The following is an 18,532-nucleotide window of genomic DNA, read 5'->3' as shown; positions in this document are numbered from 1 at the left end:
ACAATCAGGGGACTTTCAGTCACCGTGCATGTAGCATTGCAACCAACCCACAGGAGCAGAACAAGAACCAGTCTTTACTGTCCTCATATTTGAACACACAACAAAAAAGATGATGATAGATTTGCTCAAGCATTCACAGATGTGACATCTCAATATTTAAAGCATCAGCATGTTACCAAGTCAGTCTTTTTTCAGCTTAATTAAGACCTTCCTCTTTTGAGACATCATGATTTCTTAATTCTTTTGCTGTTGTCTTCTGTATTATCTTATCTTGTTTTTTTTTTTTTTTCTTTTTTTTCTGTTTTTTTTTTTTTTTTTTTATTTCTTCTGGTTTTACCATTCCTTCTCTTTTGCTGTCCATACCATTTATTATCAGAGAGACTATGACAAGCTCAGGCCAAGGGTGGGATGAGTCAGTGAAGACCACAACACCTTCAGAAGTTTAGGTATCTTCAGCCATATCACTTCTTTCACAATCTTGAATCCTGTTTCTGCTGGGAATAAACATGTCAGCCCTTTTATTAACATAAATGACTAAATATTTTTTGGATGAGTGGAAAAAAAAGAAAAAAAGAAGGAAAAAAGAAAAGAAAATAATGCAAGTAGCTATGATGGCAGAGAGAATTCAGAGATTTCAGATGACAGAAGTCAAATATTAAAAGAATTTGCTGTTAGAGTTTATAACAGTTAAGAAAATAAAGCAAGCTCCTGGGTGACTCCTAGCTTCCAGATGCAGAGCATACCTGTACAACACTTCCCTGTGCAGCGCATTCTGACCAGTAGAAACCTCGTGGTACATTTTGGCTTAATTTATTGTGGTTGAACATCTTTTCCTAAAGCTCTTACTCTGTGTTTTCTCACAGAAAATTACTCTTTCTGCAGTACATCTAGCAGCTAAAATGGTTTATAGCAGCCGACATCAATGGCAGCTATTAACACATTATTTGTTACTTTTCCCCTTCAGTCTTTCATACAGTAAATGGCACAGCTATTGACTTCACGCAGTCAGCAATTTTAGAGAAATAGAGATACTTCAAGACAGTTTCAATGTGAGTTGTGTGGTTATTTTTTTCTCCTAACCACAGCAGGCTAGACTCAGGTTGCTGAAATGTAGTGTCATGATAGAAATGCTCCATATTTTAGACATATAAATAACCACCTTCAACGCAAATAAAAGACTAGATGATGTAGAAATATGGAATCATAGAATCCCTAGAGATGGAAAGGATCCTTAAAGGTTATGTAGTCCACCTCCCCTGAAATGAATATCTGGTATGGGAGTGTGTATGATGGAAAGATGTGTCATTGAAGTCCTCCATGTGGAAAAAAAAGGCAGTCAGTGACATTCATCAATGTATGCTGAATGTTTACGGAGACCAAACAGTGGATGTGAGCACAGTGAGGTGGTGGGTAGTGCATTTCAACAGTGGCAACAGTGAGACACCTCCGCAAATTGACTTCTCCGTTCATCTTTCATGCTATCACTCAGATGTTTTTTCACAAGATGAAACATTCTCACTTGTATAGCATGTCCACCAGAAGCCATTCTCAGCCATGACTGTCCAGTCATCTATATAATTTCTGGTATCACAACTGTTTTTGTGATAGAGGATCAACACAGAACTCAGTATTCAAGGTGCTGCTGAATACTTCCTGAAGTATTTATCTTTTGAATTCCATTGCATCTTTACATTTAACAGAATTTTATGCAGAGACACCTGAATATGAGCCAGCAATGTGTGCTTGCAAATCAGAAAGCTGATCTTATCCTGAGCTGCATCCAAAGAAGATGGCCAGGGTGAAGGACATCAATGATGATACCAAGCTGAGCGGTGCAGCTGACACACTAGAGAGAAGGGATGCCATCCAGAGGGACCTGGACAGGCTTGAGAGGTGAGTTCATGCCAACCCCATGAAGTTCAATGAGGCCAAGTGCAAGGTTCTGCACCCAGGCTGGAGCAATCCCAAGCACGGTTACAGGCTGGGTGGAGAATGTCTTGACAGAAACCCTGAGGAGAAGGACTTGGGAGTGTCAATTGATGAAAGATTCAACATAAGCTGTGTGCTTGCAGCCCAGAAGTCAACCATCTCCTGGGTTGCATCAAGAGAAGTGTGACCAGCAGGTTGAGGGAGGGGATACTGCCCCTCTACTCTGCTCTCATGAGACCTCACCTGGAGTACTGCGTCCAGTTCTAAAACATTGGGATGTTGGAGTGGGTCAAGAGAAGGGCCATGAGTTAGACTAGATATTAGGAAGAAATTCTTTATTCTGTGACGGTGGTGAGACACTGAAACAGGTTGTCCAGTAAGGTGTTGAATGCCCCCACCCTGGAAGCATTCTAGGCCAGACTGTATGGGCCTTTGAGCAAGGGAGCAGTTCCTATAACAGGGAGTTGGAGCCAGATGATCTTAGAACCCAAACCGTTCTATGATTCTGCAAGTCTATGATTCTCCCCCTCTACTCCACTCTCATGAAAGCCCGTCTGGAATAATACTTTTAGAACTGAGATACCTGGTACAAGCCATGGACCTTTTGGATCAAGTCCAGAATAGGTCCATAAGGAGGATCAAAGGGCTGGAACACCTCTCCAATCTCCTATGAAGACAAGGCAGAGAGAGTTGGAGTTATTTACTCTAAAGAAGAGAAGGCTCCAGTGAGACCTCATTGCACAGGAAAGACGGAGAGTGATTCTTTATCAGGGAGTATAATGATAGGACAAAATGTAGTTTTAAACTACAGTACGTTTAGATTAGATATAAGGAATAAATTTTTCATGATTAGGCTAGTTAGATACTGAAAAAGATTGCCTAGAGAGGCTGTGGTTGCCCCATTCCTGGCAGTGTTCAAGACCAGGTTGGACAGGGATTTGAGCAATCCAATCGAGTGGAAAGAGTGTCTTTGCAGGAGGAATTGGAACTAGCTGATCTTCAAAGTTCCTTTCCAACTCAAACCTTTCAATGATTCTGTGGGTTTTTTTGGATGCAACTAACTATTCAGTGATTGGTAGACTGCTGCAGTTTTGTAACATCTGAAAGAAGCAATGTCAGTTGTAACTTGCATTAAGATTTTAGTCGATTGTTTGTGGTGGCCAATTGATAGTTACCATCAAGGTAAATTTCAACACAATCATCCTCATAGACACACTGATGGAGTATGGGCTAAATAAGAGGACAGTGGGGTGGATCAAAAAGCAACTGAAGTAGTGGACTCAGAGAGTTGTGATCAGAAGAGCTAAATCCAAGTAGATGCAAGTCTGTAGTGGTATACAGCAGCAGTTAAAACTCATTCTGGTACTGTTTAACTCTTTATTAAAAACCTGGATGGTGAAGCAGAGTGCACTCTTAACAAGTCTGCAGATGTTTCAGAACTGGCTGACACACCAGGTGGTTTTGCTGGCATTCAGAGGAACATCAACAGGCTAAGAATTGGTCAGGGAGAAACATAAAGAAGTTCAAGATGGGGAAGTGCAAATTCCAGCACCCGAGAGGAAACAACTCAGTGCAGTTGTACATTCTTCGGCCAACTGACTGGTAAGCAGCTCTGCAGAGAATGATAGTCTTGTGGTTCTGGTGGAAAAAAGCTGAAAGATGAGCCAGTGATGCACCATCATAGCTATTAAGGCTAACAGCACTCAGTGCTACATTAGGAGAAGTGCTGCCAGCTGGCACAAGAAAGGGATTCTCCCCTTCCTCAGCACTGATGAGACTACATCTAAAGTGCTGTGTGCAGTTCTGAACTCTCCAGTACAATAGAGATGTGGACATAGCAGAGTGAGGATTGTGAAAGGCCAATAAGATGGTTAAGTGACTGGAACACTTTTTATGCAAGAACGAGCTGTGATAGCAGAGACTATCCAGCCTGGGGAAGGGAAGGCTCAGGGCTATCTGATCAGAGTATGTAAAGGAGAGGGAGCCAGACTCTTCTCAGTAGTGTATGGTGACAGGTAGTTGGCACAAAGTGTAAAATGGGAAATACCGACTGAAAGACACAAGTACACACTTTTTTGTTTGAGGGTGGTTGAAAATTGGAACAGAATTTCCAGAAAAGCTGGGAAGCCTCCTTCTGTGGAAACTTAAAGCAGTCATAAGTAATCTGCTTTAGCTAATCCTGCTTGGTGCAGTGGGGTATACTAGACCACCTCCAGAAGTTCTTCAGTGATTCTGTTAGAGACCTTCCAAGCTGACTCTTTAACAACTGGGGAAGGGTGAAGTCTGGAAGAGAAGAAATTAGTATAGTGTGGTGATTTGGGATTGCCATCCCAACTGCTATCAAAGGTCTAATTTGATCAGTCACCATTTTCTGATAGTAACAAAATATGCCATCTCCTTTAAATGCCTACATCATTAGCTTTTTCATTCTGGAGTGGGTGCAAAACACATTACTAGTGGAGCTGCTTAAAATTTCAGTTGGCTTGGAAACATACACAATAAGGTATTTCATAATCTTGTCACTGTCCAGAATTAGCTGGCTGGACTAAAGGTAATGTACTTGTTGTGACAGGGTTGCAATGGGAGAAGTTTTAACTGGAGGAATCAGACCTGATCTGGTATAGACTGGTATAGAAGGGTCTTCTTGCATGGAAAAGTTTGACTGGAGCTAGCCAGTCACATGCTAGTGAAAAGTATGTGCATCCTTTGGCCAACAGAAACACACAGGAATACACTCCTCTCAACAAGACACCAGTGCACAGATCCCTTTCTAACCAGGTCTCTGGATTCCCTCAGGAAAGACAGCAGCTGAGAACAGACACAGATAGAGGAATTGTCTTTGCAGGCTGCTGATAGTCCATTTATCTTTAAGGGAACAGTGAATTTCTGGCCTGTCTTCCTGTCTGTGGTTACATGGCTTTTGTGTTTGAGTCAGCATTCGTGTGTTGCAGAAGAGATAACATGCTTTGAAGCAGAACTTCCCAAAGTTATGGTTCATTTTCCATTTGAAATCAAAGTACTGAGGCCAATTTTTTGTACACCCGTGCTTTGCCATTCCTGCTAGCAGTTTCTTGACTTCCCAGATTAGGTGTGTTGGGGGGAACTCTATTGTTACTTGTTTTAAATGTCTTGGCTGTTCAAAGCCTGCCAGCGTTTTGTGGTATCAGCATTTCCTCTGACCAATCCACCATTTCTAACATTTCATCAGGCCAAGTTCCGTTTTCTTTTTCCTTTAAAAAAAAAAAAAAAAAAATCATGCATGCATGCACAAAAAAAAAAAAAAAAAAAAAAAAAAAAAAAAAAGTTTTCTGTATCTGCTGTATGGAAAGGTAACAAAACAGACTAAAATGCCTTTGATCTTTGATACATGCAATTATGGTTTCTTGAGTACAATGTCCTGTATTTTGTGAACTAAACTCAGGCTGGGACAGAAGCTGATCTGGATTGTCAAGAATCCAGTATAATAAGAAACTGGATGAGCTAAATGAATGTACTGATGTGAAAAAAGATGAAGTGGCTACAAAACAACAGATCAAACACCTGATGGTATTGAGCTAGGTTTTGTATTTGTGAAGTAAATGAAGAACATTTCTCTGTTACGTTAGTAGGCAAGACAACTGATTTGGCATTGAGATTTTGTGTCTTCTTATGGAAAGTTTAAAGTATGTGTCTGTGATTATCACTCTTTAGCTTCCCGATTTTCTCTGACGTAGGACAGTATTTCATTTTGACAGTGCTGAAACCGCTTCTTATGGTTTTCTTGCTTTGTTACTTACCTGCCAATTACCTTTAAATCTTCAAATAAGAGACGCTATAAGCCTCTCCCTCAGGGTGGGAAGGTTACCTTGCACACACATGCAAATTAAGGGAAAAAAAGCAGTTCCTAAAATGTAATGAGCTTCTTTTTTTGCAGTCACTCTGGACACAGGACCGATGCTTCCTGTACCCTGATGCACTGCAATATTTGCTTCACTGAGGTAGGTGCAATAAGCTACAGTCTTGCTTTCTACTTTAATGTGCAGTTTCATATTATTCACTCTTGAAAACCTTTGTCCCCCCCTTCAGTTCTCATTTCCATCTTCGTAATTGCTGCTTTCCAATGACTTACTTCATAGCTTTCCTTACAAGTCAACTCACCTAAAAGACTGTGAACAGTTATTACAAAAAAAAAAAAAAAAAAAAAAGTTAATTGCAATGTCTGTTGTAACCATTTACATAATTTTCTTTGTGATGGAACAGTTCAAACGCTGGAGTGATGTACTCCATCTTTAGACTATATGTTATACAAGAAAGAGAAAGATTATTTGGATGTGGTTGTCCTTATTTTGTTTTGTTTTTAATAATAGCATAGATTTAGACCTGCACTTAGCAGTCTGTGACTGGCATCTCATTACTGGCATAACAGAGGTTTAAATAGAAACAGTCTTGGTTTGCTTATTCATATAATCTCAGTTACTTGTGCAGGTTGTATTCAACTCTTGCCTATGCATTTTCTTTGCCTTCTGGAAATTCTTTTACTGATCATTCAGCAACATAACCATCTTCATTGATTTGTCAAGAGTGTAGTTAACAGGGATTTTAAAAACAATTTTGTTAAAGCTTACAAGATGAGTATTAAGCTCTTTTTCTCTGACCTGCTTTTGCTTTTCTAGATTTCTTAACTTCCTCTTCTTAGTTAACTAGCATCTATGTCTAAGAATGACTGAACAAATCAAGTTTTTCTACTGCCACCTCTCACAGTTTTAAACCACTCCAAGATGTTCTGTGACTCAGCTTCACTTTCATGCAATATAATAGCTTTTCTTAAACCTAAGTGGTTCAATAATCGTATTACTATTGCTCCTTATTTCTTTTTTATTCAACTGTATCTCTGTCATTCTTAAACCATTTATTTCTTGCCTTTCTCATCAAGACTAGCTTTCCAAAGATCTAGCAAAGAGCTCAGGACATATGTATAGGCTAGAAAAGAAAGGAGAAGGAAGTGCTTACTGTGACTTCCTTAAAAATGTCCTTTAACAAACAGAGTTGCTGTCTTATCCATTCTATTTATAATTTCCAGAAAATGGGGCAGAGTTATTCCAGTAAGATAATCATTGCCTTCTCAACCTAAGTCTATTTAACTGGTTATACCAGGAAAAGATTGCTCATTTGAAAGGGAAACAAAACTAAAATGCTAACATCATTCTGTAAAAGAAAACTGCATACAAAGCAGGAAGTTGATCAGGAAAGAAAAATGGTGATTTTGAGGGCATATAAATAAAGCGGGAACTTCAGTAGAGAATGAAAAGAACAAGGCTGAAATCAAAAAGGATGACAGAAATAGAAGAATATAAGTGCATACCGATCTCCTGTTTGAATAGTGGGCTTTGCTTAACTAAGCCACTATAAGAATGATGAAGCTGAATAATTTCTAGATCAGTAGAGGTAAGCATTTAGTGCAAACAAGTATAGGCTGATGCCTTTGTATCCATCCAGCTCAGTACTATTTCCTGACAGTACAGACAAAAAACCTGGGGAGGTGCCTACTAATTTCTTCTCTGTTTTCTAACTACAGAATGCCTCCACTCCTGGTTAACAGCAGTTCACATGAACAGGATGCTATATATTATGCACCAGAATCCATTGGCTCCCTGGTTATCTTCATCCTCGTTTTCATCATAGGTATCCCAGGCAATGGGTTGGTTATCTGGGTAGCTGGTTTGAAAATGAAGAGGTCTGTGAACATCATCTGGTTCCTAAACCTTGCTGTGGCTGACTTCATGTGCTGCTTGTCTCTGCCATTCTTCATTGTTCACTTGTTCCTCAACGAACACTGGCCATATGGTTGGTTTCTCTGTAAAGTCATCCCATCAGTCATAATCTTCACCATGTTTGCTAGTGTTTTCCTACTTACGGTGATCAGCATCGACCGGTGCCTCCTAGTGATGAAACCCGTCTGGTGTCAAAATCATCGAACAATTAAGTTTATTTCACTACTATGCAGTGGCATTTGGATCCTGGCCTTTATTTTCTGCTGTCCTGTCTTTCACTACCGCAACACGATCACTGATGGTGGAAAAACTGAGTGTGGGTACAGTTTTGGAGATTATGAAATACTAGAATATATGGATGACAGTTATCCTGTAACTGGGTTATTGGAAGAATACTCACCTTTAGTACCAGCTGTCACATATGTTGGCACCATCTTTGCTCATCAGCCTACTGATAGTTATAGTTACCTAGATTTTCAAGCAAACAGCATATCCACCAACAAAGGCATAATTGCAGAAGCTCACCTTTCTCATGCCACTGTAGATGTGAACTCCTTGTTAAATTCGACTGCCTATCCTGACATCAGGCTATTGGAATCTCAGAGTGATCTACCTAATACCAACTTGCCTGTACCATCCAACAGTGACTTCAATTTAAACCTACTTGATCCTCCTCTTGATTTGCTTGATTTTGACAGTGTCTTCAGTGGTAATGATTATGCCATGCCCTTTCCTTTAACTGTAATAACTATTACTAGGGCTGTCTTTGGCTTCATACTTCCCTTCTGCATAATGGCAGTTTGCTATGCTCTTATTGCTTTCAGGATGCGTGCAAGTAATTATCGTAAGCCACAAAGCAAGATGCTGAGAACTATCATTCTTGTGGTAGTTGCATTTTTTGTCTGCTGGGCTCCCTACCATATAGTTGGGATTCTGTCCCTTGTGGCTACTCCTGGTACAGAACTGAAGGAGTCACTGATCCTCTGGGATCATCTCTCTGTAGCACTCGCATATGCTAACAGCTGCATCAACCCTCTGTTGTATGTTTTTGTGGGGCGGGACTTCAGGGCAAAGGCAAGGCAATCACTGCAAGGAGTCTTGGAAGGAGTCTTTACTGATGAACCAACATGTTCAAGCCCTTACTCTGTTGACAGAAGCAAGACTTCAAAAGATAAGGATGTTAGTACCACAGTCTAATGCAGGACTTCTCATCATTACTGCAGAAAGAATTCTGTACATCAACAACTCTCCACTTTTTTTTGCTTTAACACATCTGATTACTGAACAGAACTGCACACAGGACACAGTGATGGTTCACATCAGATCTGCTAATCTGCTTTATATCCTACTATAGCAAGATGGGAAGTTGGAAATACTAAGAGTAATCTCTTGTGAAAGACCAGTGAAGCAAGAGACCCAGCATACATTAAAGAGTAAAGAAGGCTTGCAGAATGGTTTGTAGTGCAGTCATGTACTTCAATTTCTGAACTGCTGAATAACAAAATAATCAGTTATTCACATAAGTCTATTAAAGATGTTCTGCATCTCCTGTCTCTGATAAAATGCAGGTGAAACCAACACTGATGTCTCTCCTCTGACTATACTTGGTTCTGAAAATTTTTTTTTCTGAAGATACTTAGAGAGAGAAGTGCTACATTTTACTACAGCATTGCATAGGAACAACACATACTCCAGTCAGCTGCACTGAACTGATTTTCATTCTCTGGTAGATGTACAAGATATCATTTTTATCCCAGGAAATACATAATTGTACAGTGGTAACTGCACTAATTCTCATGCTGTAACTATGTTCATTAGTATGTACTCACTGGCTCCTCAGCACTCCTACCATTAGTGTCCTAAACTTTCCTTTAAGGTGGTGTTTGAGACTGCCCAAATATTCCTACTGTATTTTAGCTTATTGCAAGCAGAGTTTGAGGAGCTTCTCAGCCACAGTGTAGTTTTCACAGCTTTTCTGGCCAAGATGAAAGTTGAAAGATGCACTGGTCTCAGTGCTGGGAAAACAGACAGCTGTTAGGACTTCTGACTCTTGATAACCAGAAAAGTCTCAGTTGCAATGTACACTTAAGTGGAGGCTGTTAATTTAGTAATGTCCACACCCAAATTTTCTTTTCAAGGTAACTGGTAAACAGGAACCAAGCCCACATGCTAGACGCAGCCAAAAGAAATGCAATACTGGCATGAAAGTGTTAAACCGTAAACACTTTTATTTAAGAAAGCATGCACAAAAATAAATTTGTGATACCTCTCTGCCTGACCCTTGACACAAAGCACTGTGAGTTGCTACTGTGGAGCTTTAAGAACTCTGCATGGCAGGTTTGATTCCCTTCACTCCCCACAACTGGTATCAGTGCAGAGACCCAAATAGGCAACCCAATGCCTTCCCATCCACTGGCAATTTACATGTTATTCAGGGGCAGAGGAATGAGTCACAAGATTTGACATGTATTTACATATGCAAGTGATGGTTGTAATGGATGGATGCAAGTAATACGCAGATGATGTAAATATGCAAAATGTGGGCACAAGCATTCGTGGAAGGAGTCATCTTTCTTTTTTCTTCCAGTGGTTTCAGATTTCCATGGGCCCAGCTCTGCAATATGATCTGCAAAGCGCTAACTGGCACCAACTACAGGTTGTTTTTGGTGCCACATTCCACAGAAACCCAATCACACATGCTTCCATGCTGCATCGTTACCATCCCGAATTGGAGGCAGCACAGACAACAGCTAACTCCATGTTAAAGTTGGCTCTGGGATCCCTCATTCCTCATACTCAATGATATCCCCACCCAACACACACACATAAAAAAAAAAAAAAAAAAAAAGAAATGTCACACTTCCACCTCTTTCCTTCAGTCAGAATAGAGGTTTTTACCTTCTTTGCCCCAGGTTTGTCAAAGCCACCATGCTGTTTTATTTCTGTCTTGTTCCCCTTACTGATAAACAAGGAATAAAAGTTGGGATGGGCTTTACAAAATACTAAAATGAAATAAGAGGTTTGACAGAACACAACTGTACAAGAAAAAAAAAAACAAGAGAGGGAACAAAGGATACAGGTTAGGGAAGGAAGAATTTTGGCACACACTCCTGTATCTTTTTTGCTTTCCTGATTTGCTAGCAGAAACAATTAATTGGGGTTCACACTCTATTCCATCATCCCCTCCAGGTGAACTGCAAGGAGTCTGAACCCTCCTCCCCCCCCCAGTCCCCTTTTTCTATACTATACATGATACATGCTTTACAGTTACCTCTTACCTGGGTGATTATATCCTTGAGAGTCCAGGGTAGAAATCAGACACGATGGAGTTGGATCAGAGAAGAGATGAGGAGGCTGGGGTGCCCTTGACCATAGGATTTCTCTGTGGAATGAAATGAAACAAGCTGTTAATGGTCTAGACAGCTGTCTTGATCCTGACTAGTTTGTATTTCAGCCATAGAGCAGCTCACTCTAACCTGCAGAATACTGAGATGTTCAGTCGCCTGTCCTAACCAAAAGCTACAGCTTGGTCAAGAATCTCATTCTTGGCACCTGCAGAAGTTTCTCTTATTATTTTGAAGGACATTTTTTCATCCAGAAATACCAGAAGATGGCTCAAAGTTTATTTTTTACTGTGCTGTGCTAACTCAAGTTATGGCAGATAGCTGTACGCATTTTGATACATTGGCTAAACATAGTCCTGTGAACAGCAAAAAATATGCAGACTTGTTTCTGTTTTGATAAAGGAGTTTTAGAATAGGTTTCAAGATTGCTGAAAGAAATAATCAAATTTTTGCTATACTTACAACTCCACTTTCATTCAACATAAATATATTTTTCAGATTGAATATGTAGAGTTGAAGTCAGACATTCAACGCAAAAATGGGGTAATGGCTCTTTATCAGACTTTTTCAAGAGGAAAATATCCCTCTCTTCACAATCACTCTCTATTCATGTCATATTCATGTCATTGGGCAGTGTGCACATTTGTGAACAACTGCTGTCAAGAATGAGGCACAGGAAGAATAAAATTTCATCAAAAATCTCTGATGAGCACCTTGAGAACTCACTACGAATTGTGACCACGGCCACTGAACCAGACTGATGTGTTAGTTTGAAAAAATAAAGTGACATATACCATTAGTTTTATGCTTTTGTTGCTCTCTTTTTAAAACTGTACTAATAGAAGTATTAAAAATTAAAATTCGTTTTGTTAAGTATTTATTAACTATATTATATTTGGCTGCTCCAAAAGTAATGCCTCTTGTTTTATTATGTTGGCCCATGACATCAGATACATACATTGGTGGTATGGCAGTAGAGCCTGACCCCTCCTACCAATATTCCATTACATTTTGTTGTCATGAAACATGTAGCAGTGGAGGGGCAGTTTGACAGAGTGATGTTTGACAAGGAAGTGCATACGCAGCAAGGGAATACCATTGAATTCCTCCATATGGAAAGAAAGGCAGCCAGTGATATTTGTCATTGTTTGCTGAATGTTTAGGGAGATAAAACCATAGATATGAGCACAGTGAGGTGGTGGGTGGTGCATTTCAGCAGTGGTGACAGTGACAGTGAGTCACCTCAGCTGCTGCCAGTTTTGAGGAACATGGCTTGCAGGCTCTTATTTACTGATGGTGAAAATATGTAGCTAATAGTGGCAAGTATGGTACAAATTATTCTTCTATAGCTGAGAATTTTCTCTATCAAGCAGAGTTACTGTACTCATTGTATCTATTGTAGTTTCCATGGAAATACATGAGGCATTACTTACAGAGCAACCTATGAATATGCAGCCCAAAACAATTCCTCTTCAGCCAGTGAGGCCCAGACAAGCCACAAAGTTGGAAGCACATGACTTAAGCTGTCTGGATCCAGCATGTAATCTTAAAGAAGTCAAGGAAACATCTACTTTGATGCTTTTGCAATGTAAGCAAGTTAAAATTTTCTTGGCAAAAGGCTCTTGGCTTATGCACTTCACTTCCAGTTTTCATAGCCCATGCAGCTGTGAGGATTATTGCAGACGCTGCAACAAATTGATAACCACTGCAGATGAAGCCTTCAAAGAAAAAGTTCAGGTTGCTTGGCAAGGCTATTGATTATATATCTGTTATCTACAGCAGCTGCATCCTCATAGAATAAATGCATTTAGATTTTAATTGTACAGAGATAGCTGAATTTATAGGCAGGAGTGGAGAAGTATGAATGCAAAAATATGGAAGATCATATGGATATGCAGAATATGCCTACAGTTTCTTAAGGAAAGGAAATTGGATATAGTAACTCAAAATCCATTTCAAAACAGAAGAGCTTTTCTTCTGAGCATTCACTGACTATAATGCAATTTAAAACTTTAAAGATTTTGATTATGATTGTGTAGTATTTAGTATTTTGGGGAATGAAAATCTTTTTGTCCTTGCTTTGACTTTTCGAACAAGAGTAGCCATGCACAGAAATTCACACTTGAATCTACAGATGATACAATTTTCTTTTCTTGACATTTTTCCTTTACATAGAATTGCAACTTTCAAATAGCTAGGCCAAACCACATTTCAGAATATAAATAGGCCTTAATCACACAGAAAGTCAGTCCCTCTCCTTCTAGCTTCTTAATTTCCTGTGGTAGCAAAAGCCTTCCCATACAGGATTCTTCCAGGCTGGTTTTCAATTAGTCTTCTCTGGCTACCCAACTGTTTGTGCAATGGAGAGGAAGAATCCTTCAGTTATTAATGAGGAAAAGCACTCCATAAAATAAAATGGCCCAAGTTTATTCTTCAAAAAGAAGGCAGAGAAGACAGTCATTAATCAAAGTTAAATGTGAAGAGTATTTTTATGTGGAAAAATGTCAAATCTCTGTAATCTGCTCACTCTCAAGAAGGTGGAGTAAAATATCTGATTAAGTCTGAACAGCACAGTTTCATGAAAATTTTCTTCAGGAAGGCAAAAGAAGGGGAAACTGAAACCATGGGGGAAAAGCTGATATCCTGTGTGATATTAGCTAAGTGGGAATTAAGCCTTTGTCCCATCCCGTTCCCTGGTTTGTTTCGTCCAGTGAGAAGACAGTGACTAATGTGTACTTCACTGACTCAGATTAGGTGCACCAAAACAACCTACTATGTGTATTCTGAGCAAGCTGTTGCATATGATCACATATATTTTAAGCAAACAATGTATTAGCTTATTAATTAGTCATTATTCCAAGGGGAGGGGGGTTGCAAGCTGAGGAGTCTCAGGCCAGCTGAAGACAGCTCTGAAACTCTCCTCCAGTGTCATGACTTTACACGCCTTTTACATGTGATTTGCCATGAGAAGTGAGGAGGTTTGGACTATTACAAGTTATGCAAGCTGAGATAAAGATGGGGGTATGAAAAACACATGACTTTGCAGAAAAGCAGAGAAACATTCATTTCCTTGAGACCTCAATTTCAGTTCCCAAAGACATGAGAAGTTGTTCCTAGGTTAATGAAGGGAAGGGAAGGGAAGGGAAGGGAAGGGAAGGGAAGGGAAGGGAAGGGAAGGGAAGGGAAGGGAAGGGAAGGGAAGGGAAGGGAAGGGAAGGGAAGGGAAGGGAAGGGAAGGGAAGGGAAGGGAAGGGAAGGGAAGGGAAGGGAAGGGAAGGGAAGGGAAGGGAAGGGAAGGGAAGGGAAGCAATAATTGAATTTTTTATACTTTCTCATGCTAGAAGTATTTCTGGTCACCTTCCAGAGGAAAAGTCTTACATGTACGTAAGTCTTCAGTTGTGTCACTCATGTATTCTCTATTGCAATTTAGACATACTCATGCATAAAGGGGTGCCACACACTTGGAGAAATGAATAAATAAAAACAGATAGAAACAGCTATGGGAGTCCCACAGGGATGCATTATATTAACTTTTTTCATTTTCCATTAGTCTGAAAAATGATGCTGAGGTTGCTTTTCTTGGGAGCACAGAAATTCCAACTTGAAAAAGCCATTCTATGGAGACATCAGCTAGTGCTTTTATAACTGAGTTACGTACGTCAAATGGCAGTAGAAAAAAGAGTTCATTTCTCTGTTGATGAATGATAACAGGGATTTGCAAGCATGTTACTTTTTCTGTATATACATATCACCCACAACTCAGCAGAGTTTTCTGTAATTTACGATCACTTGTTTCCTTCCCTCATTAAACTACATACCTCTGTATTCTACCCTTAGGATATAATCTCTTGACTTCAGTGTTTTCAAACACTATATACAACAAAATATATTAGAGGCCTGAAGCAGAGGGACTTACAGGAAATACTGTGATCTTTCGTATCTCAGTTGTGATGTGGCTGGTTCATGCAGAAAGGTCGAGGTCCCTGCCAGGGGCTGATAGCAGTAAGCCGACCCTGCTTCTTCATGGAAACTGCTCACAGAGATTGCCAAACACAGAGGAAAATCTATGGCTTTCAGGTGACAGTACTCTAATTTGTCTGAAAACATTGCAGCATCTAAAACCAGACACTAGTTTCCCAGAATTTCACATGGATGTAGATTTCCACACTGTTTCCTAAACCACAGTTCTAGGAACTACACCCTCCCACTTCTGCAGAAGAATAAGAGAAGGGGAGGCATCCTGTGTGAATCATATTATCATGTACCACATTTGTCTCGTTATATGTGCTGATATAAGGACTTTCCATTGGTGTTTTTAGCTATATGTAATCCCTCATGCTGTGCACTTCAACAAACTTAATTTAAATTAAAATGTGCTTTTAAAAAATCATCATATCACAATTTAAGGATTGGGGGGGTGGGGGTGGGGAGGAGTGGGGGTTGGGGGGTGAACATTTCCTTTTAGCTAGCATCTGTATTTGCCTGCCTTACTGAATAGTATTAACTTATCATTTGAATTTTAAATTCTGGCCATTGGATGCTTTTACAACCTGTGTTCTTTCAAAAAGCTTTTCAAATTAGCTGCTCTCTGCAAGGCTGGTGCAGACCATGATGGAGGACATCTGTGCTGAAGGACTAGACCTCTCATGTCTATTAGTTGGTGAAATGTCAGGTGAGTGTGAGGACAGAAGAGGTAAAGCTGAAAATAAGACAGAAGTCCTCATCTTCCTCCAGTCAGGCCTGGCTGCCTCCCAGTGACTGCCCTTGTAATTAAGGCAGTCTTCTAGATGTCAGAAATACTGTGTGTGCAAGATATTTTTATATTTAAAGGACGGGCTGTTGTGGCCCATTTATGTTCTGTGAATTTAAAGAAAGTGGAAGGAATCAGGAGGAGGATAGACCCACAATATGCCCCAGACTTAAACCTGACTGTGGCTTTGTTCTGGGAAATTTCCATAGGTAAAGTATCAAAGATATTCCTGAATCACAGAAAACTTGGATCCAAAAGTAAAAAAAAAAAAAGTTCATTAAAATCAGCTTTGATTTGTCTGGGACCTCTCTGTTTTGATGCTGATCTGTCTTACCTGTCTTCTTAGTGTGAAAAAACAGCAGCACAGATTCCCTGACATCAGCTTTGAGCCTAATAATTCTTGAACTATTGACTAATTTACTCGATAGATTTCATACTGTTTTTGAAAGACTTATCTCTGAATGTTGTTTTTTACTTTCCTTATAGCTCTGCCAGATAAGTGCTAGAGGAGCTCCCAACAAATTTACTGGAAGTAAAAGCAATTACTGTTAGCAAACAGCCTTCAAAGAAACATATGTTCGTCCAATTTAGTCCTGCCTGTGTTGTGTATCTGAAGTTAGAATATATTTTCACTGGAGAAGAGCTTACACTGTTACATCAGTCAGAGGACTGTAGCAGGATACTGCCAGCCAAGAAAATGTAATTTTTTTAATGTGGACACCTCTTGGCTGTTTGAGGCGAGTGATGCAGCTCCTCTAGGAAGAAATACATATTAAAATGAAAGGTCAGCCTAAACACTTCAATTATGATCCCTCCTTCCATGGAAGCATTGCATTTCATCTTATATTAAGAGTTTTAAAATCTTCCTTTATAAAGCATGCATCTCAAAGAATCATCAATGAATGAAATGTAATGCATCCACAGAGAAAAACTTGCTGTCTCCATTTCCACAGAACCAGGTCAATGTTTCCATCCTCCCAGTAAGACAGATGGCTTCCAGAGCAGAGGATTATTTTTGGATGTGGTGATGAATAGAATTGTAAACTTATAAAGCTTTCGACAACATTGAAAAGATCCTCAACCCGGGAGCAGCAGTTTAGAAAAAGAAAAATGGTCTTTTTTTTTCCCCATCAGTCTGACATCTTCCACATGTCCCAATACTTCATATGCTTCTGTTCTGGAATGAAATGAGTAGAGGGATTTCCACGACAATCCTTCTTGCTTTCTTCTATAAATTCAAGTTACAGTGAGTGGAAGTGTGAGTTCTCTGCCTTTCCGTGACTTTTCTGATTTATCCTCTCAAAAATTGGTGTTCTCTTTCTCCTCTACCAAGCCACAACTGATTATCTACTTAGTGAGCAGTATCACAGGTAGTGCCATCCCTCCTGGGAACACGTACAGAATGTGCCACGAATCTGATGTCCCAATAAATAACAAAAATGCACACATGTATATATGCAAAGATCATAGTATCAGAGACCACAGTGCATTTGCCTGAATGTAGAGTGGGATATATACCCTACCCTGCTAAACACATGAAACAGATGGCTTAGGGCAGGGATTTGCAAGCTGCAGTCTGTAGGCCGCATAAGGAGAAGCACAACCCATCCTATGGCTGCCCCCTGCTCTACACAATCATGGACGTGGCTCTGACCTACCAAGCAGCCCGGCCTAGCCTCAGCCATGCGTGTATTGCTCAGCAGCCAAACATCGGTGTGCAATAGGCACTGTCTGGGCTGAAACAATGACAAGGAGTGCAGTGCTGACTCAAGGTGTGGAAAGCAGTTTTATGCATTTGTTAAACACAGTCAGTCCTGTGAACAATGAGAAATATATAGCCTTGCTTTCTGATTTAATAAAGGGATATGAGAATAGGTTTCAAGACTGCTGAAAGCATCATCCTTTTTTTTTTTTTTTTTTAATTGATATAAATAAATTACCAGAGAAAAATATCCTTTGCTTCACAATCACACCTTATTCGTGTCATCACTTTTTGGCAATACGTACATTTTTGAACAACTGTTTCCAAAGATAAGAGTAGGAAGAGTAAGATTTCATCAAAAATCTGATAAACATCTTGAGAAGTGATTAAGAATTGCAACCGCTTCCATAAAACCAGAAAGCAATGCATTAGTTTCACAAAAACAAGGTCAAATATCCCGCTAATTTTGTTTTTGTTTCTCTAATTTTTTTTATATTCTAATTAAAAAAATTTTAAAAGTAAAATCAATTTTGTTACATATAGCATATGGGCAGTGTTTGCTTACATCTCAAGTGATCTCAGAGTTTTAGACCTTGGATTTCTGATAGCAAGTTGATTGCTTTCCTAGATGGGATCCTTCATTCTCTACTAATGACTAAAAATTTCATTAGCCCACAGTGGGCAAACAGACCTGTTTACTGCATAACACCGTTGATTTCAGGATTGGGGAATATAATTTCTTATTTGATCCATGTATCTGTCTTCCATGGAATTGGTCCTACTTTTGTAAATGTATTCCTGTTGGTTGCCTTTTATTTCTTTGAGACATCAACAAACTTTTTAAGGAATGCAGTTCTGTTTGAGAAAGGAATATGTCACTAATTTTGTACTCTTCCACTGTGCTAGATTGTGGTAAAGACAACATGAGGTATGGATGGATGCTCAGCTGGAGTTCAAGCCAGAAATCCTGGAGTGTCTTATTTTTAACTGGAGAAGTGGAAAACTAATACACAGTCCAGATAACAAGTTTTCCCCAGAATTTTCAAGGCAGTGTATT

The 18,532-nt window shown here is 39.6% G+C and overlaps 1 protein-coding gene across 1 annotated transcript; it reads left to right on the top strand.

The window, feature by feature from the left end:
* The first annotated feature begins 5,655 nt into the window (after positions 1–5,655).
* Positions 5,656–12,643, top strand: LOC128084564 (C3a anaphylatoxin chemotactic receptor-like). Its single transcript, XM_052690754.1, has 2 exons — positions 5,656–5,906; positions 7,484–12,643. The coding sequence occupies exon 2, from the start codon at positions 7,485–7,487 to the stop codon at positions 8,874–8,876; it is 1,392 nt and encodes a 463-aa protein (XP_052546714.1). The 5' UTR covers positions 5,656–5,906; position 7,484; the 3' UTR covers positions 8,877–12,643.
* Positions 12,644–18,532: the final 5,889 nt, after the last annotated feature.

Source organism: Tympanuchus pallidicinctus, unplaced genomic scaffold, assembly GCF_026119805.1.
Source record: "Tympanuchus pallidicinctus isolate F22 unplaced genomic scaffold, pur_lepc_1.0 scaffold27, whole genome shotgun sequence".
NCBI classification, from domain to species: domain Eukaryota; kingdom Metazoa; phylum Chordata; class Aves; order Galliformes; family Phasianidae; genus Tympanuchus; species Tympanuchus pallidicinctus.
This window is presented reverse-complemented; position numbering and strand designations above follow the sequence as displayed.